The sequence below is a fragment of the Lissotriton helveticus genome, chromosome 4_1 (genome assembly GCF_964261635.1).
Source record: "Lissotriton helveticus chromosome 4_1, aLisHel1.1, whole genome shotgun sequence".
In the NCBI taxonomy this organism is placed as follows: Eukaryota; Metazoa; Chordata; class Amphibia; order Caudata; family Salamandridae; genus Lissotriton; species Lissotriton helveticus.
The window spans coordinates 2,039,402,398-2,039,420,058 of record NC_136063.1 but is presented as its reverse complement, the minus strand read 5'-3'; the positions used below and the strand labels follow the sequence as shown (position 1 = coordinate 2,039,420,058).

Below are 17,661 nucleotides of genomic sequence, written 5' to 3'. Positions count from 1 at the left end.
TCTAGATATCGTCTACACAGGACGAGATCCCTCTGAACATATTGATTTAGACATAAATGCTCGTCAGATCAGGATACCTATAAGCAGCTTGTGTATTTTTTTTTTTGGGCGAAGGATCGAGGGTATGACTTGTAATGGTCTCACTGATGGAAATGTTATGGTTACTTTCTGTAATGTCAAAAAAGTAGACACGTACATTGTTTTTGTTAAATCTTTTATAGGAGGCGCGAGCAGCAAGAGAGCAATTGCCAAGGTTATCAGAAGAAGAAAGTAGCACAGAGCAACTACTTGAAGCTAGCCCATTTGACCCAAGTCCTGAAGGTAATAAATGCTCTTAAAGTCCTTGGTTCTGCATTGACTGGAAATATGCAGATGAGCTGTGTTGGACATGCTTACGCCAAGCACCAGCATCCTTTGTTGCTTTGAAAAGGTACACAACATTGTTATGTACCCAGTCAGCAAGTTGTTTTAGTCATGTTTTTATATTTAAAAGAACAATCCGGTGAATAATTTCACAATACTTTTCAAAACCCATGCAGACCTCATCAAACGAAGCAATGTTTAATGCTTGCAGTTCGTGATTGCTAGTTGTGCAGGACTTGATAAAGAGACCCGTTTCCTTTTTCTGCCCCGTTAAGAATTCTTGGAAGTAATACATGTGCAGATGCAATTTACATGAAATCTCCATATCCCACTTTTCATTTGTTAAGTCATTTTTTAGTTGTCCGTGTCCACTATATTTGTAAATGAAAAAGCATTGGCCTCGTGCGCCGCTGCGGCACAGGATTATTTAGTTAGGGAGATCTGATGACACACTCGCTGCTAATTACGTGATGGAATAAAAGAAATATGAAGTTTGGAAATGGATTATTACTGTTTGATTCGAGCTGCAAATGTGGAAAATTCCAGTTTTGTGGTTTGATCGTCCAGAAAGGATTGCCTTGGTATGGCTTACCTTGCCTAGAAATTGGCTGATTGGTGTGAAATAAATGTAGACAATTGAAAAATAAATAACTTTACCGGTTTGCAACTTATTTGAGTTGTATTCAAATATGAGATAATTGCTTTAATTTCTAGGTGGTTTGGGTAGTACTTTATCACAGACTGGAAGCCTGTGTGTTTGGATAAACTGGTTGCTGTGAGTATACCACATACATCGAGTGTCAATGACTATTCCATTTGCACCAATGAAATCAGTGATATAAGAGGCCGAAAGCCAACATCTATTATTAATGATTTTTATAGTTGATAAAATTCTTTAACCTGCCTTTGCTAAGATTGGTAACATCCTAATTTTGCAACATTAAAAACACTTACGCTACAGTTTGCAGATTACCTGTTCTTGATATTTCCACTTTTAATTAGATTCTCTTTTTCTTGGGTTAGGTAACATTGTCCACAAGGAGCAAGTGTCTGGGATTTCGGGTGATGCACATACGTCGAATATAGCAGAGCAGCCTCAGCATGCAAGCAGAACTCCTTCAGAAGTGACTGAGAATGTAGCAGCACTAAATAAGTCTTCTCTAGAAGACACAGAAATATTTTACCCAAATGATGAAAATGTATCAAATCCAGAATCTTTCAACCCTGGATATAGGAAAAAAGAAGATGGTGTTGCTGAGGATTTGATTGAAGAGGAAAAGATAGTGGACAATCATGAATGTGAGTCTACGGGCGAGTCTCAGATACAGGAACACACAACAGCCTCAAGTAGTATTGAATTCAATGTCACCTCAGAAATGGTACTAGAATCCGCCATAATCCAGACCGATACAGGGTTGGCATCAGTTCTAATTAGTGATATGAGTGAACCAAATACCCACAGGAATGAACTGGCATCAAAAGTAGACCAGGAATACTCCTTAAGACCTGCAAACCAAAGTGAAAATAAAGCACTGGCGAGAACCATTTCTTCAGGAGCAGATGTGACCGCAACTTCAGGTAATGAGAGCAATGTAATCGTATCAGAAACAGATCTTTCAGTAGATAATACCCAAATTCAACTGCTCAAATCAAGAACTCCTGCTGAAAAAGAGGTTGCATTTTGTGACTCTTTAGAGAACATTGCTCCAAAATTCAAATCATTAACAGTGGAAGATCAGCAACCATCACCTCAGGAACTGTCACCCAAAGAAGCTCAGCCCTTGGCTACCAAGGAAGAAGCACAAAGTAACTTGCAGCAGTCTGTTCCCATTGATGGCTCGCTTTTAAGTAAACATTCAATTCAAGAAGGAACTGATACACCACATAAAGTTGTAGTAGATAATCGTAACGATGATACAGTGAAAAATTCACTCAATAAGTCTAATACTTCTATGGAACGCATCAGTCAGGTGAGTGGAAGTGATTTTGAAGCACCTCCTATTTCTGATAACCATGTTGTGACTCATCAGATACCAGTAACATGCACACAGACGACCAAAACAAGTAAAGCATCAGATGAAATGGCAAAAAGTCCGCACAAATCAACTAAAACACCAGTCAGATTCACTATTGCTCCTGCGTGGCAAAGATCTATATCTGGGGGATCCAGTGCAAAGGAAGACACCGCTGTTCGATGCGCTTCAACCTCAACTATAAAAGCAGAACTGTTTGAAAAAACCCAAGAGGAGCAGACATGCCTGGGTAGAGAGAGATCAGCATCTTCTCCGAATTCATCTGGAGACATTGACATCAATACAGACATTCCGCGCATGCCAAAAAAACTGTGTGACAGCATATCCGAGAGCTCTGAACTTCCATTTGGTGTCAGGCTGAAAAGAGCATCCTCTTTCTCAAAACACAGTGACGAAAATGTTAGTGACTCCCAAAAACCTGATTCTTCTGTCCAGCAGGTATCTCTTGTCAAAGACCTTCAAAAGTCGGAAAATGCTGGAAAGACATTACAAATAAATGTAGGCCTCAGAAAATCTTCATTGCATCAGTCTGATCTCCAGGAAGAAAAAGATCTTCATAGAACCAGTCCTGAAGAACTGCCAAAGAAAAATCACACCCCTAAGAGCCTAGGTAATGGTTCCATTTATGTTCTTTATATGGTTGCTGAGAACTTATTTGCAACTGATTGTCAGATTACCATGAGAATTAAATTTGTGTCTATTTTCAGTAGTGAAGAATGTTTAGTTTACAGTGCCTTTCTCCCTTGATTAGGAGTTTCTATACAGTATGTAAAAGGGAAAAAGACCAATATGTTGCTTTCCAATTGTTAACAATATTTTACGTTTGCAGAGACGTTTTGATTTTACTAGACTATATACTAATAGGGACTTTCAGCCAGTCCTCTTTGTTAATTTTTCCGTTGTTGTCATTCACATTTTTCGTCCACCTCACTACAAGGTACAACATGAGGCAGTAGGTCAGTCCACTTTACCCATTCGCTGACTTCACTGTGAGTGACAGCATTTCGCTGTTTCACAGGGAGCACATCTGCCAACAAAGTAGTTCCTTTGAGTACTTCTATGGAAATGTGTGCTTTCTGAGACCAAAATATTTTTGCTTTTAGTCATTTTATTTTATAATGTCGAGGGCTCAGCACCTTTTCTAAAAACCATGACAAACAAGCATTGCCAAAAGGTTGGCGGCCAATACCAGATGTGTTGGCCTTGCCAGTGCTTGTTTTGGTTTTGATTCTATCTTATATTTGTCTTTTGCTCTCCTCCCTGTCTGATTAATTACAGAAGCAACACAATTAGATCGTGGATTAAACGAGTGGTTATTGCCTGCATGTTTGAAAAGGCATGCTAATACACACAAAAATCTCCACTAAATATTGAATGGCTGACATACCAATTTTAAATCCGATTTACCTCCTGCCTACCTGCCGAAGTGTAAGGCTCTGCCTAACGAGATGCGTGCCCTAGCCTTTACAGAAAACACCCGGATAGTAATTTCATGGTATTCATCTTTTTATGATTAGTACTGACTCATCGTGCTGTTCATTCATCATGTCACTCATTGTTCCTTTTTTCATTGATTTTGCATGTGTACGTGTGTCATTTTCACTGAGATATCAGAGATCATCTCACTCATTGTAGACCTGTCCATCCCGGCCCTTTGTTGAACTTAGTTTCATTTACCTGGTGAGACTCTGTACCCTTTCGCCCTCTGCCTTCTTTTGTCTCTCCCTTCCCATGACCTGTGGTAAATAAATAATTAATTACCGGTACTATTTTTGAATACATAAATAAAACAGATAGCTCAATAAATAAGAGGCAAGATCCGATGTATCTGAGTCGAACGGGCTTTATTCAGGCATAAGGGAAGGGACAGGATCGGGACAGCCTGAAATAGAATGGCATAGAAGGCAGCTGCAACGTTTCATCAACAGTACAAGGTATATATAGTAAAACATCACAATTACATTACATACAGTAGGCGTAACAAGTGACAAGCGTAAGATAAGAACACATGGGCGTGAAAAGAAGGCGTGCACAGGGCGTGCACGTAGACATGTGATGAAAACGTCACAGAAGTGTCATAAAGTGGGTGGATACATGGAGGGGGCTAACCGAGCAGCTGGAACCTTTAACCTAGTGGTGCGCGCAAACGGGCCATGACGTGTTACCGGGGAGAACTGGGGGCTATGACTTCTGCACTAGATGAGGAGACGAAAGTCTGCGATGTCAGGACGACATGTGCCTATAGCATATCTGGTATCTGGTGTTTGGAGTACATGTTGATAGAATCTAAAAGTTATCAGGGCAAAGGCTACTTGACACTAAGGCTGGTGCATGCATATATTCTTCGTGTATTGCGTGTGCTATGAATCTTCTATGAATATTAATACAGTAATTCACTTGCATGGAGACAGAAAGACTAGACCATAGCTGAAGCTGTTTATGTGGTTCAGTAGCTTAGGAATGTGAAGACGGAGAGCTGAACTGATAACTAGAGGCATAACATATTCTTGGCAGACAGGCAGGCAGAGCCAGTCCGGGCACCGCGCTGCGCGGCAGGAAGTAAGTGAAGGGTCAGGGATGCAGGTGGGGGCTGCATCGCTCCTCGGAGTGGGTTCAGGAGACTGGAGCTTGAATCTGGTGTCCGGGCCCTTTTGAGGCCTAGAAACGGGGACAATTCAATGAATTAACGTGCATAATGTAAAACGTGGGCAACATAGGCCTAATACTCGTTGCTTTCACAGGAACTGGAAACTGGCATACTAACGTTGGACACAACTATAATTGCGTCTTTAATCGATCATAGGGGGATATGTGCATATCGATCATGTACATATATCATAGGATGGGGAACACGTAGGCACATATGACAAGGCAAAATTCAATTTTCCTCATTCCCTCCTTGTGCCCTACGTTTCCATCAGGAAACATCAATATTCATGATACCATCTATTTGTTCATATAACATCATTTGCTCGTCTCGAATTGTCTTGGAACGGGACTTAAGACTAGGAATACAAGAGGTAGCACACAAGCCGCAAATCGCAGGGCCACATTGTAAACAGAGGCAGCAACTGAATATGATCATTACTGCTATACCCAGGAATGACAATACTTTCCATCCCCAGGCAGATATTATACTCCAGAGCCAACCAGACCATGTCCAGGTGCCTGGATTCTGGTGTAACTGATGGGCAATTTTATGAAGTCTGGTTATAGCTGAATAAACAGACGGTGCGTTATTAGGAATGAAAATACAGCAACTAGATCCGATGACTCTACAAGCTCCTCCCCTATCGGCCAGTATGACGTCAAGGACGAGACGATTTTGGAGCACGACAAATCTCATAGCAGATTGCTCTTCAGTTAAGTTACCTAGAGCGGAAGTAGTCTCATTCACTACTGCTTCAAGGGTTCTGGTTAGCCTACGTATTAACTTACTATTCTGGACAGGACCTATGAAGAAAAAGAAACCTTTATTGAAGTCTTGATATTGTTCTAAGGCAGTTTCAGTCTGATCGACAATTGGGGACTCGACCTCCCTTCTATGTCTAACGTGTACTAGATGTGTGTTTCTGTGATAATCGGATGGGGCTAGGAAAACTGGTGGCAGTAGGAAGGCAAGGTAACATGTTCCATCCCAATCTTGGGGCAGACGTACATATGCGGTCTGGCCACATACAAAATATGAATGACGTGAGGCTTTGAAAATAGATTTCCCACTGTCACTATACTCGACCACAGTAGTACAATCACTATGACCTACATGTGCGGAACCATTCTTTCTGACACAGAATTCGCCTTTTACTGGTAGGACTGTAATAGCAGGCAAATCCGGAGTAGTTTCGGACTGAACATTCAGGACCATGAAATTCGAGGAATAATTACCTAGATCATATACTTCGTTTTCTAGATCTAACCCTGTTCTATGGGAAGGACCTTCCTTGTCTGGGAAACATGTCTGATTCAGGAGAAACATATCATTTGAGGATGACGTTAACGTGGACCATGCTCCACACGAACCATTGTGTGAAAACGGGTAGGGAAAGAGTGGCAGAACTCCCTTCGGTGTCTGGAAAGGGGGGAGTCGACCACACACCCAACAATTTGTGGCATTGCTAGTCTGGTGTGAATAGTGTAACATACGGATAAACGTATTATTGCGCATGGCAAGATGATAGGATAACTCGTGAGGAGGCAGGTCACTAAAAGTGTGCTCTACTGTAACATTAGAAAACATATGTACATGTGAATTAATAGGAAAACATAAATGTAAGGCATAACTTATGCAGGTAACCATAAGACTCAGAAATAGCATAAAAAATAAAGTAACAATACATCTACTTCGAAGATTCTTTTGATAACGTATTCTCTTAGAGTTTTGACTAACTCTCTCACTGTGTGGGTCTATCTCATACATGTCAGGAACCTGTCTAACCGTTTCACCCGAGAGGGACTTAGACAATTAAACTGGCTGACTTACTAGACCTCAGTTTTTCTTTATACTCCTGCTGCGGAGTTTTCTCTAACAGGGGAAGTTTAGATTCAGTGTCTGGGCAGTCCTTGAGAACGGGGCAGTCCTTGAAAACAGTCTTTGGTTTGAGTCCATGGAATCTCTTTACATGACTGGAGTGCAACCACCCCTTCCTGCCTTCGATCTTCACGGCGGTCCTTGTTGTTAGTAACACAAGTCGGAGCTCCTTCCAGCGGGGCTCCAGCGGACTTGAACGATCAAAATTTCTCACGAGGACGAGGTCGCCTGGTATGACCTCATGCGGTTTCACTTCGGTGTTGTCTGGAAAAGCAGCGGCAACCTGTGAACGACAAGAGTGTAGTGCAGACATCAAGGAGGCCAGGTAATCTGTCAGCATATTACTGTCAACATCTGTAATTGTACGTGGTCTAGGTGTACCCCACATGTTTGGGGGACGACCGAACACTACCTCGAAAGGGGACAGACCTGAACGGGAGTGAGCGACCATTCTCATATAGAAAAGGGCGACTGGCAGTGCTACTATCCAATCTACGCCTTTCTCTGCGCATACTTTGGCAATGCGGATTTTCAGAGTCTGATTATGTCTCTCTACGAGACCGGCTGCTTCAGGATGTCGTACACAATGGAACTTCCACTGGTACCCTAACAGAAGGGATACTTGTTTCATGAGTTCGGATGAGAATGGCTGGCCGTTATCTGAATACACGACCCTAGGCAATCCATAGCGGGGGAAAAACTCACGAACCAACTGCCTGGCAGTGGTCGCAGCTGTGTAATCTGGGACTGGATATGCTTCTGTCCATCTGGACAAAGCGCATACAACTACGAGGACATACTTGAAACCTCGACATCGCTCCATCTGAATATAATCCATCTGGAGGACTTCAAAAGGGTGGTCAGGAGGATGGAATCCACCTTGTTCCACCGGGACACCTTTACCTGGATTGAACTGACAACATATCATACAGGTACGCACTTTCTGCTTGGCTGCGGCTCGTAAATGCTTGTTAAACCAAAGGTTCTGAATACTGTCTAACATGGCTTTTTCTCCTAAATGTGCTGGACTATGTGCGGTGTTAATAATGACTTGAACCATAGAGTCGGGGAGAAACCATGTGGCTTTTCCCTTCGTCAACCATCCTTGATCTGTCTGGACCCCTCCTTGTTCAGACCATTTCTTGATTTCATCTGGGGTAGCATGTAACTGTATATCTAGTACGTCTTGTGTAGGGTCCTTAACTGTCATACAAGTAGTCTGATCTGGAATGTCTGTCTGTGTCATGTTAACTGCTGAAGTCTGAGCTGTAAGCTTGGCTGTTCGATCTGCCAGGTCGTTACCCTGGGAAATGATGTCAGTGACTTTCGTATGTGCTTTGCACTTCATGATAGCGATAGCTGTCGGTAAATGTATTGCATCTAACAGAGCTTGAATGAGGGGGCCATGCTGAATCTTGGTTCCATGAGAAGTCATAAAACCTCTTTCTTGCCAGAGCACTCCAAAGTCGTGTACGACTCCGAATGCATAATGTGAATCCGTGTATATGTTTACTTTCAGGTTCTTCGCTCGTATGCAGGCTTGGGTCAGAGCGATGAGCTCTGCTGCTTGAGCAGACAGGGTGTCAATACGATGTGTTTCTATAATTTCAGTTTCAGTAGTCACTGCATACGCGGCTACTAGTTCTCCTGTACTTGTTCTCATACATGAACATCCACATAAAGTGTCAGGTCGGGATCAGGTAATGCAATGTCTGTCAAGTCTTGTCTTGGCTTTGTCATGGTGTTAACAACTTCCACACAGTCATGTGTGGCAGGATTTGGGGTAACTGACGGTAACAGTGCAGCTGGATTTAAAATGTTGCAGCGTCTGATTTCTATGTGTGGCTGAAACAATGTCAGTTCATATCCTGTTAAACGTGCAATTGTCAAGTGCTGAGTCTGCGTTCGGTTTAAAAGAACTTCCACAGAGTGTGGAACTTGTACTGTCAGGGAGTGTCCTAACACTATGGAATCACTTTGTCTGATAGCTAGAGCTGTGGCTGCAACTGACTTGAGGCACGCAGGCAGCGCCTGGGCCACTGGATCTAATGTACTAGAAAAATAAGCACAGGGCTTGTATTGTCCTGCTTGATCTTGTGTGAGAACAGATAATGCAGTACCATCACGTTCAGTGACAAAAAGTGTAAAAGGCTTATTGTAGTTCGGTGTTGCTAGAACAGGTGCTTGGCATAAAACTCTTTTTAACTAATTGAAAACAAGTGTATGTTCCTGGGTCCAAGGGAGGACAGTCGATACGGCTGCCTCCTGTGTCGTTAACTGTATCAGTGGCTTAGCTAGAAATGCATACTGAGGAATCCATTGTCTGCAATAAGAAGTGAGGCCGATAAAAGCTCGTACCTCCTTCTGAGTCTTGGGCTGTGGAAGATGTGCTATTAACTGGATACGGTCAGGTGTCAACTACCTACCCCTCTTGGACAGTAAGTGTCCTAGGTAGACCACTTGCTGGACACAGAATTGCAATTTAGAAGGGGACACCTTGTGCCCCATCTCGGCCAGAAAATACAAGACTGTAAGTGACGCACGTTCGCAGTCACGTTCAGAACGGGCTGTGATCAGTAGATCATCGACATACTGGAGCAGAGCAGTGTCAGTTGGCATATGAATATTGTCTAGTTGTCTTTTAAGTGCTTGACTGTAAATGCTGGGACTTTCTGTGAAACCTTGAGGAGCTCGTGTGAATTTATAGCTCCTTCCATTTAAACAGAATCCGAAAAGGAATTGGCTGTCTGCATGAATGGGGACACTAAAGAATGCGTTCTTGAGATCAATAACAGTAAAGAACGTAGCTTCGGAATCAATAGCGGTCAATAGGGAAGAAATATCTGGGACTACTGGGTACTGGGGTATGATACATTTATTAAGTTCTCGAAGGTCAATCACTGATCGATAAACTGGAGGTGCATTTGGATCAGTACGTTTCAGAATCGGAATGATAGGAGAATTACATACATTGGAGTCAGTTTCTACAACTACTCCTTGAGCAATAAGCTCGTCAATAATTTTGGATAAGGCTGCTACAGCCTCAGGTGGCAATTTGTACTGTCGGATTCGTGGTAATACAACACCTTTCTTCAGGGTAACACGATGGGGTGTGATGTGCATACAGCCTACATCAGTTGGACCTTGCGCCCATTAATGCTGTGGTACATTCAATAATCTTGGATCAAAATCACGTAATATATAATGACCTTTAAAATCTCGCAGAAACAGTCGCACCCCTTCTGGGGAGCAGCATATAACTGCTCCTAATTCTTTCAGAGTCTTTATACCAAGTAAGTTCTCTGGACAGGATTTCGTTAGTAACAAGTCTGTAGTTCGGGACAATGGACCAACTTCTAGAGTAACTGGTTTCGATATTTCATTAACAATAGGCTTTCCTGAAAATCCAAGGGAAACATTTCTAGAGCCTGAGAGCGGAGCCCCTGGAACCTCGTCATGACTGATGGTTGTCCTACTTGCCCCTGTATCAATCAGAAACTTTCTGTCTTTCCCTAATACTTGACTATGTACATAGGGACCCTCTTGATCTACAGGAATCTCGATGAGAGGCAAGCCAACCTCCCTCTCTAGGCTGTTTCATGAATACGGCTGATAATCTGGATACTCTGACTGTGCATACTGGTACATCTGCTGTGTAACGTGCTGTGTGGCAGCTATAGGCTGCGGTACTGTAACTGACTGTTGTGCATTCTGCGGTGGCTGAGCATTCTGCGGAACTTGTTCTTGTCTAGGTGGACGTGGTCTCTCTTTTGTCTTACCAGTAGCTATGTTGTGTTTCAGAACTGCACATTCGTTTATATAATGACCTGGCTGTTTACAGTAATTGCATGTCCCTTTAACGGGAGTTGCAGGGTGACTGGCTTGATTCGGACCCCTCTTCTGACTGTCTTGCGGAACAGACTGTGCAACTAGTACTTTCATTTTCGTGTCTTTCATACGTCTCCTTTCATGTTCCTGCTCCTCCCTAATTCTGTTCTGGTGATACTGTAACATCTGGAGCATTTGTGACGGAGTATTAGCTTGCCAGGTACTTTCGACTTTCAGTACTCGATTTTTAACTTGTGGACTTGAATTCTCGACTAGCTTGGTAACAAAAAGATGTGGATACGATTCACTACTTGTTTTCAGACCACTATTAATAATGAAACATTTCTCAAATCTAGAATAAAAATCACTAGTATCTTCATCTTGTTTCTGTTTACAGGCTGAGATGGCATCCCAGTCTTCCTTTTTCGTGGCTAGTAATCTTGGCAAGACTTGTATCAATAACTCGGGCAATGCTTTAGCTTTTTCCCCAAGACCGGTACCTGGAACTCGTGTATTATCTTCAGTCTCTAATGCGGTCCAATCTATCTTTTTCTCTCCCACCTCCCATTCTTTTTCTTTAAGTTTTTCATATATGCCCGCAGGCAACAGGACCTTTAACATTTTAATGATATCAGGATACGTGTATTCTCCCATACGGAGCATGTCCTTTAATTCACGGTGGAACCCTGCTGGATCTTTATCGTGACAGGGTATTAACTTTTTCATTTCCAGAAGTTCTATTTTCGTGATAGGGGTGTAAACAAATACTCGTTCTAGATCACCCCCCTCTCCCTTAACTGGATGTACTTCTCGCAACGGATTCTGTCTATCTATGTAGAATGATTTCCTTACTGGGGGTGGAACAGGAACAAAATGTGGATTCAAGAACGTTCTGTATTTGTGGCGCTGTTCTAGTATGACACTAATTAAATCAGTACCTAGACCTTTCCATCTGTATTGGAGTAACTCGTTCAGCACATCATGTAAAGGACCTGGATCAGAATACTGACCCTCATACAATGTAATGAGGTGTTGGATCATATACGTACCCACCGGACGCTGCTCGGCTGGGGGCAGTTTCAGAAACGTTTGGGCCACTATTTCGTCTGGAAATGTGGTAGAATCACTAGTCCATCGGACTGCTGATCGGGCTAGTTCTTGTTCATGCATGGTACTAGGCTCGCTATAACCTATTCGTGATTTCAGAATTTGGTCGGTGGCCTGGAACACTTGTTCAAGAGAACACTGTTCTGGTACTGGAGGAGGAAAAACTTTCTTGTAATCTAGACATGAATGTCGGTCGGAAAGTCTAGTTCTACCTACATACGCTATTCTGGCGGGATTCTCGCTGTCTACCTCTTCACTGGAAGAGTCATTCTCTTTCTCGGTTGCTCTTTTTGCTTCCTCCTTCTGGTGTATACTTATAATTTCCTTACGAATTGTTTTGTACATACTTTCTATACTACCTAGTGTCTTGTGTTTTCCCTCGGCTATGTTGTCACTCCACTTAGTCAGACCTTTCATCTCGTCTTTGTCTTTATCAGGATAATCTTGTTCTCTTATTAAACAGTTAATCAAGAACTGTAAAATCATATGTTGAATCTCGGCTTTTCTGTGTGCCATAGCTTCGTGAATACTTCCTGGATTCTCTCCTGTACGGACAAAACGATATATTCTGTCTAGATGATCCTTCATGTCGGGCAGGGTGACCAAAAAGTTGGCAACCCGTCTTAAACGTACTGAATATAATACCATGTGATCTTCGCCTGGGACTGGATCATATATACAGTCGGTAAGAAGTCTCTTGAGGTCTGCGTATGTAGCCACCTTTGGCGTACGCTGTAACGCTGCGTCTCGCGGCGTCAGTCGTCTTACTTGAGGCGGGGTGATAGGAGCACCTCCCCCCGCACCTCCTGAACTGGAATCGTCAGTTAATACTGTACGTGCTGGTAGAGTGGCTGGCAAAACGGGTACACCTAATGTGGGCTGGTCCGGGGGCACTGGCACATTAACTTGACCCCCGGGACCAGTGGCTGGAGGAACAGGAATTACATTATTTACAGGATGCTGAGCGTGAGCAGGCGGAATACGATTTGCATATTCTGGGACTGTGTCGTCCAAATAGGACGAAAGAAAAATTTCAGCTGCAGTCGGTTTATGACGTAGCTTAATCGGGACCAATGGTGGCGGTAGATTACAGGGTACTTCCGGGGTTGCCTTCGGCAAGCCCTCGGCAAGAAGAAGATACATACCTTTAATAAGGGCATTTCTCTGTCTGTCTGACTGTTCTGCTCTAACTCGTTCACCTTCTTCTAGAAGTTCCCTTTCTTGGGCTTTTTCTGCGGATTCCCTACTTAATTCTGCTTTTCTGAATTCTTTTTCGGTTCTTCTATGAGATTCTTTGCGCCACAACTCGATGGCATCTTTCTGAGACTGTCTAGCTTTCTTTTTCCATAATGCTTCTTCTACTCGCATGATGCACTCGGCATCCCATGTACCTGATACAGGCCATCTATATTTCTCTTCAAGATCCTTGGTGTAATCCACCCATAAGTCTAGATATAATATGGCATTTAAGCCATGCTTGTGATACATAAAATGTCCAGGACTGTCCCTAGGAGGGACAGGAACTGATTCTTCGAGTAACCCTTTTCTGGTTTTGATCTGACGTAATTTCGAAAATAGAGGCATGATCGGATCGTACTAGTACTAAACACAATACACAATAATCACAGTAATGAAATGGCAAACAAATCACTCATACCACGACATAAAAAATACATTAATAACAGTTCGAACAGAATACCACCTGATACACTGAAAACATAATACTTGAATTTCTCGAGAACGGACTTACTAGAATTACTGGATGCACTGCTAAAACAGTACAGAACATACCGGTCTCATAAAGAGACACGTCATACCGTATCCACCTAGGTGAATACTTCGGACTGGATCTGTGTACCCAAACCCATCGGACCAGGAACAAACTAATGAACCTGTCTAGATACTTCCCCCGCAACGGTACTCACCGGGAAGCAGAAACTGAAGGCCTCGGACTGGACTGGACTGCTACGACGTCGGACTACGGACTTCAGGAACAGGTGGGCCTCCGGATACCTCGGACCTTGCTCTCTCGGCTTGGGCTCTGGTCGGGACGAACCGCATTCCACACCGCCTCGTCTGGATGCCGGACCGCAGTTTCCATCTCCTCCGTGGGCCTGAGGGAGACTTGAAGCAGAAATATCTGCACGTGCACGGTAGAGTTCCGTCACGGCTGTAGAAGGGTCAGGGGGCCTGCGTTACATCGCCGGCTCGTGGGGAAAGGGCACGTCCCTGTTCGGGCGCCATTATGTGGTAAATAAATAATTAATTACTGGTACTATTTTTGAATACATAAATAAAACAGATAGCTCAATAAATAAGAGGCAAGATCCGATGTATCTGAGTCGAACGGGCTTTATTCAGGCATAAGGGAAGGGACAGGATCGGGACAGCCTGAAATAGAATGGCATAGAAGGCAGCTGCAACGTTTCATCAACAGTACAAGGTATATATAGTAAAACATCACAATTACATTACATACAGTAGGCGTAACAAGTGACAAGCGTAAGATAAGAACACATGGGCGTGAAAAGAAGGCGTGCACAGGGCGTGCACGTAGACATGTGATGAAAACGTCACAGAAGTGTCATAAAGTGGGTGGATACATGGAGGGGGCTAACCGAGCAGCTGGAACCTTTAACCTAGTGGTGCGCGCAAACGGGCCATGACGTGTTACCGGGGAGAACTGGGGGCTATGACTTCTGCACTAGATGAGGAGACGAAAGTCTGCGATGTCAGGACGACATGTACCTATAGCATATCTGGTATCTGGTGTTTTGGAGTACATGTTGATAGAATCTAAAAGTTATCAGGGCAAAGGCTACTTGACACTAAGGCTGGTGCATGCATATATTCTTCGTGTATTGCGTGTGCTATGAATCTTCTATGAATATTAATACAGTAATTCACTTGCATGGAGACAGAAAGACTAGACCATAGCTGAAGCTGTTTATGTGGTTCAGTAGCTTAGGAATGTGAAGACGGAGAGCTGAACTGATAACTAGAGGCATAACATATTCTTGGCAGACAGGCAGGCAGAGCCAGGCCGGGCACCGCGCTGCGCGGCAGGAAGTAAGTGAAGGGTCAGGGATGCAGGTGGGGGCTGCATCGCTCCTCGGAGTGGGTTCAGGAGACTGGAGCTTGAATCTGGTGTCCGGGCCCTTTTGAGGCCTAGAAACGGGGACAATTCAATGAATTAACGTGCATAATGTAAAACGTGGGCAACATAGGCCTAATACTCGTTGCTTTCACAGGAACTGGAAACTCGCATACTAACGTTGGACACAACTATAATTGCGTCTTTAATCGATCATATGGGGATATGTGCATATCGATCATGTACATATATCATAGGATGGGGAACACGTAGGCACATATGACAAGGCAAAATTCAATTTTCCTCAGACCCACTTCACCAGTGGCACCCCTGTACCCACTCCACGATTGCTAGCATGGCCTCCCATTGAACAATAATCAAAACAGGAACTTAGCGGATGGCTAAATGAAATGTGTGGCACTGGCACCTTAAATTGAAGAGTTGAGTACAGTGTGTTTAAAACTACGAGGCACATACAAATGAGTGTGGTATGCAGTACGTTGGTACATGAATGGTATTAAGACATTTACAAAATATTTTATACCTCTATAGCTAGCCATAACAGTAAAATAGTTTACGAAAAGATTGCTGTATTTCTACGTAGTCATGGGTGCACACATCAAACTTCTTGTTCCCCATTCCTCTTACCAGTGCAGGATCTTATTCCCCAGTCACCCAATTTTCCTTCCTTGGAGGACTACGCTTTGTCATGGAGCTTGTCCATCTAAATGCTGGAGTCTCCTGAGTACCACCCCAGCCACTCATAGCTGGATCTTTTCCAGTTCAGAATCTCTCAGCCGTCTTCATCTTTATCCGGCCCTTTGTGGATATTTCTTCCCAGTGTCCACTATACCCAGGGACACAAAAGCAGAATGGCCCTTACCTCTTAAAGCTCCCTTAACAGAAATCATACCCAAATCGATCTTAAATAGAAGACAAGTAAAGTATTGGCTTCACCAATGGGTTAGTTGTACAGTATCAGGACAAGCACTCCGCTTTGCTTTGTAAGTGAAGAGGATTGATTAATTATGATATTTAAATAAAGGTTTGAAAATAACATGATGCAGTAAAAATTGTAATCAATTAAAAAAAAAATGCAGGTTTACGATCTTGCAGTAGCTATTTATGAAGTAATTAAGGTGTGAATCGGGCGTGGCTACGCGAGCGGCAATGGCGGTCGCAGCTTGTTAGAGCTCCCGCCGGCCTGCATTTAATCCGGCTGAATTATCCTGGCCCCCGTACCCACTACTCACACCCTCGTGGGGCGGACATTCCTAGTGGCGCCAGGGATCCTCCGGTGCCGTCGGCGGTGATCCTAGGTGCTCGGAAGCGCCGGAACGAGAGACAGACGAGTGAGGCCTGGCATACCGGAGAGGCGCCGGGACCTCGATTTTGGCGACCCCCGGCCGGGCGGCCGCTGTGTGGGTCGGCTGGCCCACTGCTCGCCACTGGACCTCTACTGCCCTGGGGCCGAAGGATGATCGGCGATTCTCTTCCTGGGGCCCTGCTGAAGAGGGGTGCGATCCTGGTGCTGTAACTCTGCCTGCTCCGCTACGGCGGCCCTGTGATCCGGGTGCAGCCGCGGTCTCGAGTTTCGCGACCCCCGCCGGATGAGCTTCGCCTGCGCCTACTGGTGCCCTGGAGCGCTCGGAGTGATCCTCCCCTAGAGGTCCCGACTGTGGCTGGACAATAACGGGCAGCCCGGAGCACCTTAGCTGGACACGTGCCTAAAGGACAAACCGTGAGTACCCCCCCCCTGGGACCCTGGGCGCGGCAGGAGTTTGGGCTGACACTGAGGAGCCTGTGGATTGTGTGAGAGGAACGCTGCCCAGCCCACCGGGGGATAGGGGACTCCGACTTTTGGCAAGTGGGGTGCTGGTCTCGGGGCCTGCCTGGACCTGGCCCGGGCGCAGAATTCCGACACGGATGAGACTGTCCGGCCCCCACTAGGGGAACGATTGCTTTCACGCGGCCCTCTCCTGCGCTTGGTGGAAGGGGCTTGGGGTCCCTCAACGGCCATCTGTGCGTACATAGTAGACACCTCACGAGTAACTGGCAGCCATGACCAGGGGAGGTGGCGGCCCCACCAAACAGGTGACGATCGACAAGTTCACCGGGCCCGGTGGGGGGCCTGGACAGTCAGGAGGTGGACAGCAAGGAGGAGGGCCGGATAACGCAGCACTAATGGCGGCCATCACCCAATCAAGAGATATGCTCGATGCCAAGATAGGTGCAGTAGGCGCGGATGTCACCCTCTTGCGTCAAGACTTGCGGAATGCCGTGGCACGGATCACGGGCGCTGAATCCAGGGTGTCGGTTGTGGAGGACGATGTTGCCACACTCAAGAAGAAAGTGGCGGCATTGGAAACCGTGCAACGGGGCCTGGCGCTTCGAGTGGAGGATGCTGAAGGGCGCGCACGCCGCAACAACCTCCGTTTCATTGGCTTTCCGGAACGCTGTGAGAAGGGCAACATGGAACAATTCCTCACGCAGTGGCTGGGAACCTGGCTGCCCCCGGAGGCTTTATCCAACTGCTTCGTTATTGAACGCGCACACCGCGCCTTGTCACAGATGCCACCGGAGGGTGAACGGCCCAGGGCAGTAATTGCTAGACTTCTGAACTATCATGACCGGGATGTCATTCTGATGGAAGCGAGAACCAAAGAGGCCCTTCTTTACGAATATCGGAAGATAATGATCTTCCCTGA

General features: G+C 44.9%; 1 protein-coding gene across 5 annotated transcripts in view; it reads left to right on the top strand.

Moving 5' to 3' along the window:
- Window positions 1-17,661, top strand: part of KIAA1210 (KIAA1210 ortholog) — a 608,938-nt gene that overhangs the window by 540,373 nt on the left and 50,904 nt on the right. For all 5 annotated transcript variants that reach the window (XM_078688678.1, XM_078688680.1, XM_078688682.1 and 2 more), the window contains 2 exons: window positions 222-321; window positions 1,387-3,006. In XM_078688678.1, coding sequence (XP_078544804.1) covers window positions 222-321; window positions 1,387-3,006 — 1,720 coding nt within the window. The remainder of the gene's footprint in view (window positions 1-221; window positions 322-1,386; window positions 3,007-17,661) is intronic.